Genomic DNA, 13,022 nt, shown 5'->3' with positions numbered 1-13,022 from the left:
GAATACTGCACGAGTCAAAAAGAAGGCTGTGAAAATATTTACTGACCCCTCGCATCCTGGACATAAATTGTTTCAACTCCTACCCTCAAAACGACGCTATAAAGCACTGCACGTCAAGACAACTAGACACAATAATAGTTTTTTCCCAACCGCCATCACTCTGCTAAACAAATAATTCCCTCACCACTGTAAAACTATTCACTAAGGCTGCATTACTATTACTATTAGTCTTCTCATTGTTTCTATCACTTATCTCCTCCCACTTATGACTGCAGGACTGTAACTTGTTGCTTGCATTCTTACAATTTATATTAATATTATTTCCTGATTGCATATTTGAACCCCTATGACAATCATTAAGTGTTGTATAGCTCATGATTCTTGACAAATTTATCGTGTCATTTATGTAAACTGAGAGCATAATTCACCAAAGACAAATTCCTTGTATGTCCAATCACACTTGACCAATAAAATTCGATTCTATTGTATTCTATTCTTCTATTCTAGTCCAGTGATTTTCAACCTTTTTTGAGCCATGGCACATTTTTTACATTTACAAAACCCTGGGGCACATTGAGGGGGGGGGGGCGGCTAAAAAAGGTTTGGACAAAAAAATTTATCTCTCTCCCTCCCTCTTTCTCTCCCTTCTTTTTTTCTCTCTCTCCATCCATCTTTCTTTCTCTCTTCCTTCCTTCCTCTCTTTTTTGCTCTCTTTCTCCCTCCCTCCCTCCCTCTATGTCTTTCTCTCTCCCACCTTCCCTCCCTCTCTCTCTTTCTCTCTCTCTTCCTTTCTCTCTTTCTTTCTCTCTCTCTCTCTCTTGCTTGCTTTCTTTCTCTCTTGCTTTCTTTCTCTCTCTCTTGCTTTCTCTCTCTCTCTCTCTTGCTTTCTTTCTTTCTCTCTCTGTTTTCTTTTTCTCTCTCTTGCTTTCTTTCTCTCTCTCTTTCTCTCTTTTGCTTTCTTTCTTTCTCTCTCTCTCTTTCTTTCTCTCTCTCTTGTTTTCTTTCTCTCTTGCTTTTTTTCTTTCTCTCTCTCTCTTTCTTTCTCTCTCTGAGCTTCGCGGCACACCTGACCATGTCCCACGGCACACTATTGTGCCGCGGCACACTGGTTGAAAAACACTGTTCTAGTCAAATACATTAATTAAAATGTCAATAGTTCTAACTGAATTTTGTGAATGCCTCAACCTTTGTGGACTTTTCTTTTAAAAAGGAAAATAATCTTCTCTTCTCCCTTCACTGCACTACTGTTATGCAAAGCAACTTTACAGAACCCTAAATGAAGTTTGGCAAACATTCAGGCCCAAATCCCTATATCTTGCCAAAATCTCAATTGTCACCATAAGACCAATCACAGCCTAGGTTAAGTCAAAGCTTTCAAAGAGTGTAGATTGATTTTTAAAAAGCCATTTCAAAAGCCTCCATGCTGATCACCTTCCCCCAGTGAAGATCAAACAGAGAAAAAAACATTACAAATGTCACTTCAAAATCTTCTTGGGGAAAGTGGGACATAAACAGAGCAATCAGGATTCCAGAATTTATACTCCCCACCTATGAGAGAGACCGTGCTCATGTTCATACTACTTAACGGTTTCTTCCACCCTAATTCATTTACTAAGCCTTAAGATAAGACTTTGCAGCTAGGTTGCCTAAACTAGAGGTCTTCAAAGTTGGCAACATTAAGACTTGTGGAAAGACAAGTCTCCATAGCTGGCTGGAGAATTCTGGGAGTTGAAATCCACAAGTTTTAAAGTTGCAAAGTTTGGGGACCCCTGGCCTAAACCTACCTTCCAATTCACCATTGCTATCGGTAGGGGTTTGAGTGGCTTAGAAATCCAATCAATCAATCAATCAATCAATCAATCGATAATTCACCCTTCTTGCTAAGAATAGAATAGAATATACAGGAGGAATACAATAGAATAGAATTTTTTATTGGCCAAGTGTGATTGGACACACAAGGAATTTGTCTTGGTGCAGATGCTCTCAGTGTACATAAAAGAAAAGATACAAGTGTAAAGAATCATGAGGTACAACAATTAATTATTGTCATAGAGTAAAAATAAGCAATCAGGAAGCAATCAATAATAATATAAATTGTAAGGATACAAGCAACAAGTTACAGTCATACAGATGTGGAAGGAGATGGGTGATAAGAATGAGAAACCGAATAGCAATAGTAATGCAGCCTTAGTAGTTTGTGTCCAGGATATGAGAAGTTTGTAAATATTTTCACAGCCCCCTTTTTGACTCAGCATATACAAAATTAAAAGTAGAATAGTGCTGGCATGGACCATAATGTCTGAAGGCAAAGTTGGTTAATTCTCACTGTCCTCACTGTTAGGAAGTTTCTCCTTAATTTCAGGTTGTTTCTCTCTTTGATTAGTTTCCATCCATTGCATCCTGGATAAAAAACCTGTTTCGATTCCTACCCTCAAAACAACTCCATAGACCACTGCACACCAAGACAACTAGACACAAGAACAGTTTTTTCTCGAACACCATCACTCTGCTAAACAAACAATTCTCTCAACACTGTCAAACTATTCACTAAGGCTGCACTACTATTACTACTATTCTTTTCTCATCATTCCTATCACCCATCTCCTCCCATTTATGTTATGTATGACTGTAACTTGTTGCTCCCATCCTTAAGATTTCTATTAATATTGTTTCCTGATTGCTTATTTGACCCTTATGACTAGGGGTTCTCAAACTTTGCAACTTTAAGACTTGTGGACTTCAACTCCCAGAATTCTCCAGCCAGCACAGCTGGCTGGAGGATTCTGGGAGTTGAAGTCCACAAGTCTTAAAGTCGCCAAGTTTGAGGACCCCTGCTTATGACAACCATTAAATGTTGTACCTAATGATTCTTGACAAATGTATCTTTTACTTTATGTACACTGAGAGCATATGCACCAAGACAAATTCCTTGTGTGTCCAATCACAGTTGGCCAATCAAGAATTCTATTCTAAACATGTCTTCCCCACCCCGCAAAAAAAACAAAAACCACGTAAACCTTCATCCCCGTTTTCTCCAACCCGGAATGCAGAAAACCAGATTTATTGAATCTAAACTGAAAAATCCCGGACAAAGCCTAGATGGCATTGGCGAGTTGGGTCTCTGCTGCCACCTAGGGGTCGTCTGCGGGGCTGCTCTAAACCACTGTCCCCATCTGCTCGCAGCCACTTCAGAAACACCACCGGGATGATCAGAACATCTAAACGCCCCGCTCTTGGCATGCCGGGATATCGAAGAAGGCCCGCAGTGCACGCCGGGAGCCGTAGTCCCGGGTCTCTGAAACGTCTATGAGGAAAACCTCCCCCCCCCCCAAAAAAAAACCAAAAACAAATCCCAGCCAAAGCAGCTTCTCCTCCGCCGGTTAACGGATAGCTCGTCCCAGTCCCGCGCCTGACATGAGCCAGACTCACCTCTCCCGCCGCCACCGTCATGATAGCCGCCTCCCGCCTTGGCTAAGATGAGCGACCGGGCCGCGGAAAGCGCCAAAAGCTCAGGGAAAGCGGCTGCGTTTAAGGCTTCGCGCTCTTGCTCGGCCTTTGGTTCCACCCTTCCTCCCCAGCCAATCACAGCTGGCCTCCAGCCTTATGGAGCCGCCCCCTTTTCTTTCCCATTGGTCAACAGGCTTGGGGCAGCGATTCTCCGGACCAATAGTCCACTCGTCTCTCCTGTACGGAACCTGCCCTCGTTGGCGGAGTTTCTTGGATTGGTAGGACTACAAAAATACTGTACAATTGAGAAATGTTCGTCCCTTAAAACTTCCCCCCCTTTTTTTGAGAAAAGTATTAAATATACAGTACATTATTATGTTAAACCCGGCCTCTGCACAAGTGCATTAATATCTAAGTGGAGGTGGACAAAGGGCGTGCATAAACATTTTAACTGATTTAACTGTTTTCAATTGTTGGCTTTAAATTGTTTTAGATTGCTTTTTTAAGGGGTTTTAATATTACATTCTATGTTTTACTTTTTGGGGGTTATGAGCCGCCCAGAGTCCCTCGGGAATTGGGCGGCATACAAATTCAAATAAATAAATTGTGCCTATGTCCCTGTTTTAATGTCCTAATTAACATGTACCTACTTGGCTTATGTTTATACCAACACTTGCCATCTTGTACATATTTTTTACAAAAATAAATAAAAGAATAAAAAAGGCAGAATCTGTATGGGACAGTGTTTTTCAACCCTGGGAAATATAAGATGCATAGACCTCAATACCCAAGGATTACTCAGCAAGCTGAAGCTAGTTGGGGAGTTCTGGGAGTTGAGATCCACATATCTTAAGCTTCCCAAGGTGGAAAAACATTGCTGTAGGACAGTGTTTCCCAACCTTGGCAACTTGAAGATATTTGGACTTCAACTCCCAGAATTCCCCAGCCAGCAAATGCTGGCTGGGGAATTCTGGGTGGGGGCAGTCCTAATCTCCGGAGGGAGTTGATTCCAAAGGGCCAGGGCCGCCACAGAGAAGGCTCTTCCTCTGGGTCCCGCCAGACGACGTTGTTTAGTCGACGGGACCCAGAAAAGCCAACTCTGTGGGACCTAACTGGTCGCTGGGATTCGTGCGGCAGAAGGCAGTCTCTTGCTTTTACATCTAGGCATTGCAATCCTCAGCATGTTCAGGGTTCTCCAACTACTATAAGGGAGGTCAAGTCCTTCAGCCTTATCCTCCTTTAATGCGATCCCTTGCTCGATGGTCGCCTTTTCTTGAGACCATCTTTAAATTTGACTTTGTTCTTGGGTAGCCTCAAGAATATTTGTTCTTTCCTTAAAGCTATCCCTAGATCTGAGTGGACGGGGTGAAATCCAGCAGGTTCTGACAGGTTCTGGAGAACCGGTAGCGGAAATTTTGAGTAGTTTGAATAAACAGTAGCAGGATTTTTGAGTAGTTCAGAGAAACAGCAAATACCACCTCTGGTTGGCCCCAGAGTGGGCTGTAAATGGAGATTTTGCAATATCATTCCCCCACGTCCACCAAGCCACACTATGCCTACCAAGCCACACCCACAAAACCGGTAGTAAAAAGAATGGCTTGAGGCATATGTCCGTATATGATTTTAAGTTGAAGACTACCTCTATTCCATCTGAGTGTCCAGCCCAATTATTATCTCAATATGAAGAATGGAATAGGGGGCAAAACAGAGAGCAAAATTTGTGTTGTCTTGTCTTGCTTTGAGTTTCTGCTCACTTCCAAACTTAGGTTAGGGAAACACTGAATTAAACCGAAATTGTGCGGTGTTGTATCCTGGAATGGCTACCTTGTAACGCTGTAAATAGTTTGTTCCTCTTTTCCAGCGCTGTCTGAGCCCAAGCAGGAAGTCGCTCCTGATTGGCTCAGACGCGGCCGGCTCTAGCTTTGGCGGGAACCGCAAAAGTATAAAAGAAGCGGTTTCTCCCGGCAGAGCCAGTCGGTACTCGCTGAATTGTCACTTTACCTTGCTGAGCTGTCACTTGTTCTCTGAGCTGAATAAAAGTACCGATTGCTCAAAACCCTGTCTCTGGGTCTACTTCACTGGCGACGAACGAACGGAAGAAACTTCGCGTGCAACATGGACAAAATCCAGATCGGCCAGGCTCCAGAACTCTTCGATTCCGAGAAAATGACATGGGACGAGTACATGGCCACCTTCGAGATATTCCTCGAGGCGGCGGGAATGCAGGACGCCGGAGCCGATCGCAGACGGGCTATTTTTCTCAACTACTGCGGCGCAGAGATCCGTAGACTCGCCCAAACTCTCACCGAACCAGAACAAGCAAGAGCCACAGCGTGGGACGTCCTTCAACAGAAACTAGCGAGCCATTTCAAACCAACCAGACCAGCCATGGTTTACCGGCATCAATTTCACATGATGGCTCAGAGAGAAACCGAGTCGATCAGCCAATTCACAACGCGGCTTCGAACGGTACTTGCTCAATGCAAGTTTCAAGACCCGGAAGCTCGCCTCACCGACGCCTTGGTTTTCGGCATGAAGAGCAACTCAGTGAGAAATAAACTCCTCACCGAAGAAGAGCCGACTCTACAAACCGTGATTAAATTAGCGCAAACCGCGGAAGCAGCCGACGCAGCGGCAAGAGAATTAAAAGAGCACGGAAGGCGAGAAACCATTGCCAAAATCGACGCCGAGTCTCCCAGCGCCATGGGAACAGACGACCGCAGCCAGCCAACTAGCAACGGGGACAACTGCCTCCTCCTGCAAGACCAGCCGAGACACCCTAGAGCTACTCACCCAGCCCCCTGCGCGGGCTGCCGGGGAAATCACCAGCGCCATCGATGCCCTTTCCGAGACGCTACTTGCCACCGTTGCAACCGGAGAGGCCACATCGCCATCGCATGCAGGGCAACGGCACCAGAAGAAACGTTTGCCACACAACAATACCAGCGACCTCAAAACCACCCCCCCCAATCGCGAGAAAGGAGACCGTTCCGCAACTCGGGTCAAAGGAACTACTCCACCGCTAACTGAGACTACAATAGAGGTAACTCTCAATTTTCCGTGAATAACACGGCAACCAAAAAGGGGGCTAAAATTGTTATCTCATTGTTACTAAATAACCAGCCTTGCTCAATGGAGCTGGATACGGGCTCGAGATATACCATCATGCCCTGGGAAAAATTTAAGCTATATATGCCTAATGTGTCTAAGGCTGACCTAATTCAAACCTCGTTGGTGATCAGAGACTTCCAAGGGGGGGTAATCTCGGTCCTGGGAACAGCAAATGTACCTATTGCATTTAAGAATGTTAAATGTACCCTTCCCATGCTTATTGTGACGGGGGCCAAACACTCCCTGCTAGGTCTAGCGTGGATGGAACCGTTGGGGATCGAAATTTCGGGTGTGTGTAATGTAAACTGTGATATTATGCCTAACTTTGTGAAAGAGTTCCCTGAAGTGTTCAGCCCCACCTTGGGATTGTATAAGGGACCCCCTATATCTTTCTCTATTGACCCCAAGGTCCCACCGGTTAGACTGAAACCTCGCAGGGTCCCCCTTCCGCTTCTCCCCAAGCTAGACATACAGCTGGACAAACTCATTAGTCAAGGTATCTTAGTCCCTGTGGAACAGGGGCCATGGGAAACTCCCATAGTGACACCCCTGAAGCCAGATGGCTCCTTAAGAGTTTGCGCTGATTACAAATCAACCCTGAATAAGGCACTCCAACACCACCCCTACCCCATTCCGGTTGTGCAACAACTCTTACACTCCCTGGGGGAGGGGAAAAGGTTCGCAAAGATCGACCTGGCGCAGGCTTACCAGCAACTTCCGGTCGATGAACAAACAGCAAACGCTCAAACGATTGTAACGCACAGGGGGGCTTTCAAATGCACGAGGTTACAGTTTGGGGTAAGCATAGCCCCAGGAATATTCCAGAGCATCATGGAACGCCTATTGTCAGGGGTAAATGGGGCAATTCCATATTTTGATGACATCTTAATTGCAGGGGAAAACCAGGAACAAGTGAACAAAAGAATAAGGGAAGTACTTAAGAGGCTACAGGACAAAGGGTTACGAATCAAGCCTGATAAATGTGTCTGGGGAACTGACAGTATTGAATTCCTTGGGTATAAGATAGATAAAGAAGGTATCCACCCCACATCAGAGAAGCTGAGAGCAATTAGAGAAGCCCCAGAGCCACAAGATAAGGGTGAGTTGCAGGCATTTTTGGGCCTCCTTAATTTTTATTCCGTTTTTTTAAAGCAGAAGGCAACAGTAGCAGAGCCTCTCCATCGTTTACTCCAGAAGGAAGCCCGCTGGACATGGGGGAAAACTGAACGTGAAGCTTTTTGCCAAATAAAAAACTTATTAACTTCTAAAAGCGTAGTAGTCCAATATAGTGCTTCACTACCCATTAGGCTCACGTGCGACGCTTCACCGTACGGCATAGGAGGAGTTTTAGCTCACGTTCTACCCAATAAGACAGAGGCCCCAATAGCATTTTTTTCAAGAACCATGACCAGCACGGAGAGGAATTATAGCCAGTTAGACAAGGAGGCTCTAGCATTAGTGGCAGGGGTAAAGAAGTTTCACAATTACATTTTTGGAAGAAGCTTTGAGCTAGTCACTGACCACAAACCCCTACTAGGCCTGCTAGCCCCCAACAAGCCCACTCCACCTTTTATGTCTCCAAGACTAATCAGATGGGCCCTTTTCCTCTCAGGGTATCAGTATGAGCTCACCCACAAGGGGGGGAAGGAAATCAATCATGCAGACGGCCTCAGCAGATGCCCCATAGCAGACTTAGTAGAAGACCCTGTTCCTGCCACAGATGTGCTAATGATAGAACTCGAGGAAAACCCACTAACCACAGCAAAAGAGGTAGCTGCACACACGCAGCAAGACCAAATCCTTAAACAAGTGGTGAACTGTGTTCTAAAGGGATGGCAAAATGATATTGTTAAACCTGAATTGTGTGATTTTAAAAACAAAAGGCTTGAATTATCATATGTAAAAGGTTGTTTGCTGTGGGGGGATAGAGTGATCATCCCCAAACGCCTAAGGGAAAAGGTACTCAGAATGTTACACGTGGGCCATCCTGGGATTGTCAGGATGAAGAGCCTAGCAAGGGGGCATTTATGGTGGCCAGGGCTAGATGCTGATATTGAAAGTTGGGTTTCAAAGTGTGACCCATGCCAAGAGTCAAGGCCCAGTCCCCCCAAAACAACTCCGGCTGAGTGGGAACAGCCTGCTGGTCCTTGGTCTAGGATCCACATTGATTTTGCTGGCCCAGTGGGGTCTCAGTACTTTCTAATAGTGGTTGATGCCTTCTCCAAATGGTTGGAAATAATAGCAATGAACAACATAACCACAAGTGCCACTATCAAGGTATTGAGCAGACTGTTTGCTTCCCATGGTTGCCCTGATCTCTTAGTGTCTGACAATGGGCCACAGCTAACAGCCAGGCAATTCGAATTATTCCTAGATGGCCTAGGGGTCAGTCATGCCCTCATCTCGCCTTACTCGCCCTGGGCTAACGGGTTGGCAGAACGTTACGTAAGGGTGGCAAAGGAGGCATTGCACAGGTCAGGCCCTGGGGATGTGCAACAGAACTTGGACCAATTCTTATTAACCCAGCACATTACCCCTAACTCGCACACACATGTAAGCCCTGCAGAGTTATTGATGGGAAGAAAGTTGAGGTCACCATTAGACAGGTTAAATCCAAGGTTCTGTGTTAATAATAACCAAATGTGTATGAAACCAGAAAGAGAAATGTATTTGGGACAAAATGTATATGTAAAATGTTTTGATGGAAATGTAAACTGGATGAAGGGAATTATTGTTAAGCAAAACGCACCCAAGACTTATGTTGTTAAACTGGAGGATGGTCGTTTGTGGAAACGACACATAGACCACATTCGGAAACGAACTGAAAATCAATTGCAACAAACCGCTGACTTGGACTCTCCCCCCTCAACAGACTTTAGTACATTGCCCGAACTAATAAACACGCAAAGAGACTTATCGGGCCAGGGGGAACCATCCAGCGACGCCGAGCCATCCTCGTCCTCCGAAGCCTTCGTTGGGCCCGCCAGGCCAAGTCCGCCGCACCGGGAGAGCAGCGGCGAGCCATCCTCCACAGTCAGTGGCGAAGGAGAAATTGGACTGCGCAGGTCAGCGCGAGAGCCTCGGAGGCCTCACCGATTGGACGACTTCGTCACATGGCTTTCTTGATGGATGAGTCCAACTATGAGGGGAGGGGTGTTGTATCCTGGAATGGCTACCTTGTAACGCTGTAAATAGTTTGTTCCTCTTTTCCAGCGCTGTCTGAGCCCAAGCAGGAAGTCGCTCCTGATTGGCTCAGACGCGGCCGGCTCTCGCTTTGGCGGGAACCGCAAAAGTATAAAAGAAGCGGTTTCTCCCGGCAGAGCCAGTCGGTACTCGCTGAATTGTCACTTTACCTTGCTGAGCTGTCACTTGTTCTCTGAGCTGAATAAAAGTACCGATTGCTCAAAACCCTGTCTCTGGGTCTACTTCATGCGGTTTGCTTCCTTTCACCATATTCTTCATAGCATGGATGTACATCCTAAGATTGCATGGAGCTACTTCCCTATCCTACTAAAAGTTGCCACCAAATTGTAATTTTGAACTTGACAGAAAGAAAAAAAATTAAAAGATTCAGTTTTTTTCATTTCATTTCATTTCATTTATTGGATTTATATGCCGCCCCTCTCCGAAAACTCGGGGCGGCTAACAACAATCATGAACAATGTACAGTAAAAAATCCAATACTAAAAAACTAACTTAAGACCCGTAATGTATAAAACCAGCATACGTACAAACATACCATACATACAGTTGTATCAGCCTAGGGGGAGAAGAAGTCTTAATTCCCCCATGCCTGGCGGCAGAGGTGGGTTTTGAGTAACTTACGAAAGGCAAGTTATTCGCTTAGTAAATAGTAATTAGTTTTATTTACTTTAAATTAAATCTTATTTAAATCCTAATTCTAGTCAGTGCCTCTACTTATGATTTAACATGCTTCATGGACTGAGTCAATTATTGTTTAATCAATAAATCATGATGAAACAAATTATGCTGAGAACAATATGCTAATGAAGTCAAAAAAATAATGCATCCCACCTCTAATTTTTTTCTAGACAGGACAGGCATGCTAGAAGTGTTTTTAATAGGAAAGTGAACACAAGAACAAGGGGACACAATCTGAAGTTAGTTGGGGGAAACATCAAAAGCAACATGAGAAAAATATTATTTTATTGAAAGAGTAGTAGATCCTTGGAACAAACTTCCAGCAGACGTGGTAGATAAATCCACAGTAACTGAATTTAAACATGCCTGGGATAAACATATATCCATCCTAAGATAAAATACAGAAAATAGTATAAGGGCAGACTAGATGGACCATGAGGTCTTTTTCTGCCGTCAGTCTTCTATGTTTCTATGCTACCTTTTCCACTAAATCTGAGTATAGACCAAAGCAACTAGAAAATTATTTTTTTTAAATACAACTTCAGAGCATACACGGAAAAGTGGATTTGTCTCGGGAGAAATGTGAAAGTTGCCAAGACATTTTGTAGTTAAATAAACAAGGGAATGTGCAAAGGAAAGCATTCTATAGATCCTGCTTGGGAAAAAGGTTATTTATTAGAATATAAATGTCATATTTGGTTTGTCAGCAAAGACAAATGAGATGTAATGTTATTAAGTTTTTCTATGGGAGCCAAAAGCTTGTCCTTGCTTGCTTGAAAGCTGGCAGCACCGTTATTGAAAAAAGAAAAAAAAATGATATACAGTATGCTTAAAAGCAAATATTTGATTAGCCTTCTTTGTCTGGGCATTCTACAGATATTTTGGAACCAAGACTTATGATCAAGTTTGAAATCAATAGGGGGGGGGGGGAGAAGTATTTAGTCAGACACCAATTGTGCAAGTTCTCCCACTTAAAAAGATGAGAGAGACCTGTAGTTCAGTGTTTCCCAACCTTGGCCACTGACTAAATTTATTTATTTATTTATTTATTTATTTAGATTTGTATGCCGCCCCTCTCCGCAGACTCCCCCCCCCCACTGTACATTAGAGGAAAATACGAGAGAATCTATCTATTATATCAGACTATTATTTTGCCCTCTAAGGTCTTATAATTACAGAAAATGCATGTACAGGTACTGTATACTGTATAAATTTATCCTTGTGAACTTTTTACAAAGATGTTTTTTTTCTTTGTGTCCTCTGATAACAGTGCCTAATCTACAGTGATAGGAATCTGGTACAAATTCCAAATGGAAGGTTTTAATTCCTGCCTAGGCACGAAGCTCTACTACATTACAAACTACAGAACACCAATACAGTGGAACCCCGACATAAGAGCTGCTCTACTTAAGAGCAACTCGAGATAAGAGCTGGGAGGGGAGAGATATTTTTGTTCTACTTACAAGCCCAAATTCGAGATACAAGCGCCAAGGAGCTGTCTCCTGAAGCCAAACGCTAACTTCCGCGTTCGGCTTCAGGAGACAGCTGCGAAGCGGCGCACGTGTTTTAAAAGGTTGCAGCCGGCCTGGGGGGCTCGGGGGGGTGCTTGCAGCTTTCTTTCTTGCTCTTTTTCTTTCTCTCTTTTACCTTCCCTTCCTCTATTTCTTCTTTTCTTTCTCCTTCCCACCTTCTTCCCTCCCTCCACTCATTCCTCTCTTACTCTCCCCTTTCATAAGTTTCCTTGCTTCCTTCCTCTGTTCCTGTCCCTTCCCTCTTTCCTTCCTTCCTTCCCACCCTCCGTCCATTCATTCACCCATTCCTCTCTTGATCGCTTAAAGCCGGTCCCTGGTGCAAAAAGGGTTGGGGACCTCTGTCCTACAGGATTGGGTGGCAGAGAAGTTGAACATATGTAAATTTAAAAGTTTAAAAAAGTTTACAAGTTAAGTGAAAGAAACTTCATTATTCATTTATATGTACATGTACATTTCTTCATTAAAAACATGTCTTTCTGCATAATTTAGACTAACTTTGTGAGTTTTTTGAGGGCTGGAACCAATTAAAATTATTTACATTAATTCCTATGGGGAAAAGTCGTTCGAGATAAGAGCTGCTCGACTTAAGAGCCCAGGTCCGGAACGAATTAAACTCGTATCTCGAGGTACCACTGTACGTTGTCTTTTCAAATTACAGTACATTTGGTGGCATAATATTGTAATAGCCTACTTCTTATCTGAATTCGTCTCCATGTCATGCTGTGCCAAAAATAAACAATTCACAGTCGTTATGTCTCAAAGAGTTCAAGGTGGTATTAATAGCATTTCATCCCCGAAACAACTAGGAGAAAGGCTGAGCTGAGAAAGTGTGACTGCCCTCGTTTCTTTCCATAGTTGAGGGCAGTGGTGAAATCTAGATTTCTGTGGGTGTGGCTTGGTGGGGTCATGTGACTCTGTGTGTATGTATGTATGTATGTATGTATGTATTTATTTATTTATTTAAATTTTAAAAATATCGTCCTTCTCCTTAGATTCAGCGCAGCTTACAACATGTTAGCAATAGCACTTTTTAACAGAGCCAGTATATTG

At 43.8% G+C, this 13,022-nt stretch overlaps 1 protein-coding gene across 2 annotated transcripts in view; it reads right to left on the bottom strand.

The window, feature by feature from the left end:
- The window catches only part of CLSPN (claspin), a 70,211-nt gene extending 66,635 nt beyond the window's left edge, over positions 1–3,576 (bottom strand). For both annotated transcript variants that reach the window (XM_070763868.1, XM_070763869.1), the window contains exon 1: positions 3,430–3,576. In XM_070763868.1, coding sequence (XP_070619969.1) covers positions 3,430–3,450 — 21 coding nt within the window. In that variant the 5' untranslated portion in view covers positions 3,451–3,576. The remainder of the gene's footprint in view (positions 1–3,429) is intronic.
- Positions 3,577–13,022: the final 9,446 nt, after the last annotated feature.

The sequence above is a fragment of the Erythrolamprus reginae genome, chromosome 11, assembly GCF_031021105.1.
Source record: "Erythrolamprus reginae isolate rEryReg1 chromosome 11, rEryReg1.hap1, whole genome shotgun sequence".
In the NCBI taxonomy this organism is placed as follows: Eukaryota; Metazoa; Chordata; class Lepidosauria; order Squamata; family Dipsadidae; genus Erythrolamprus; species Erythrolamprus reginae.
The sequence above is the reverse complement of the archived record's forward strand: the minus strand, read 5'-3'. Positions and strand labels throughout refer to the sequence as shown.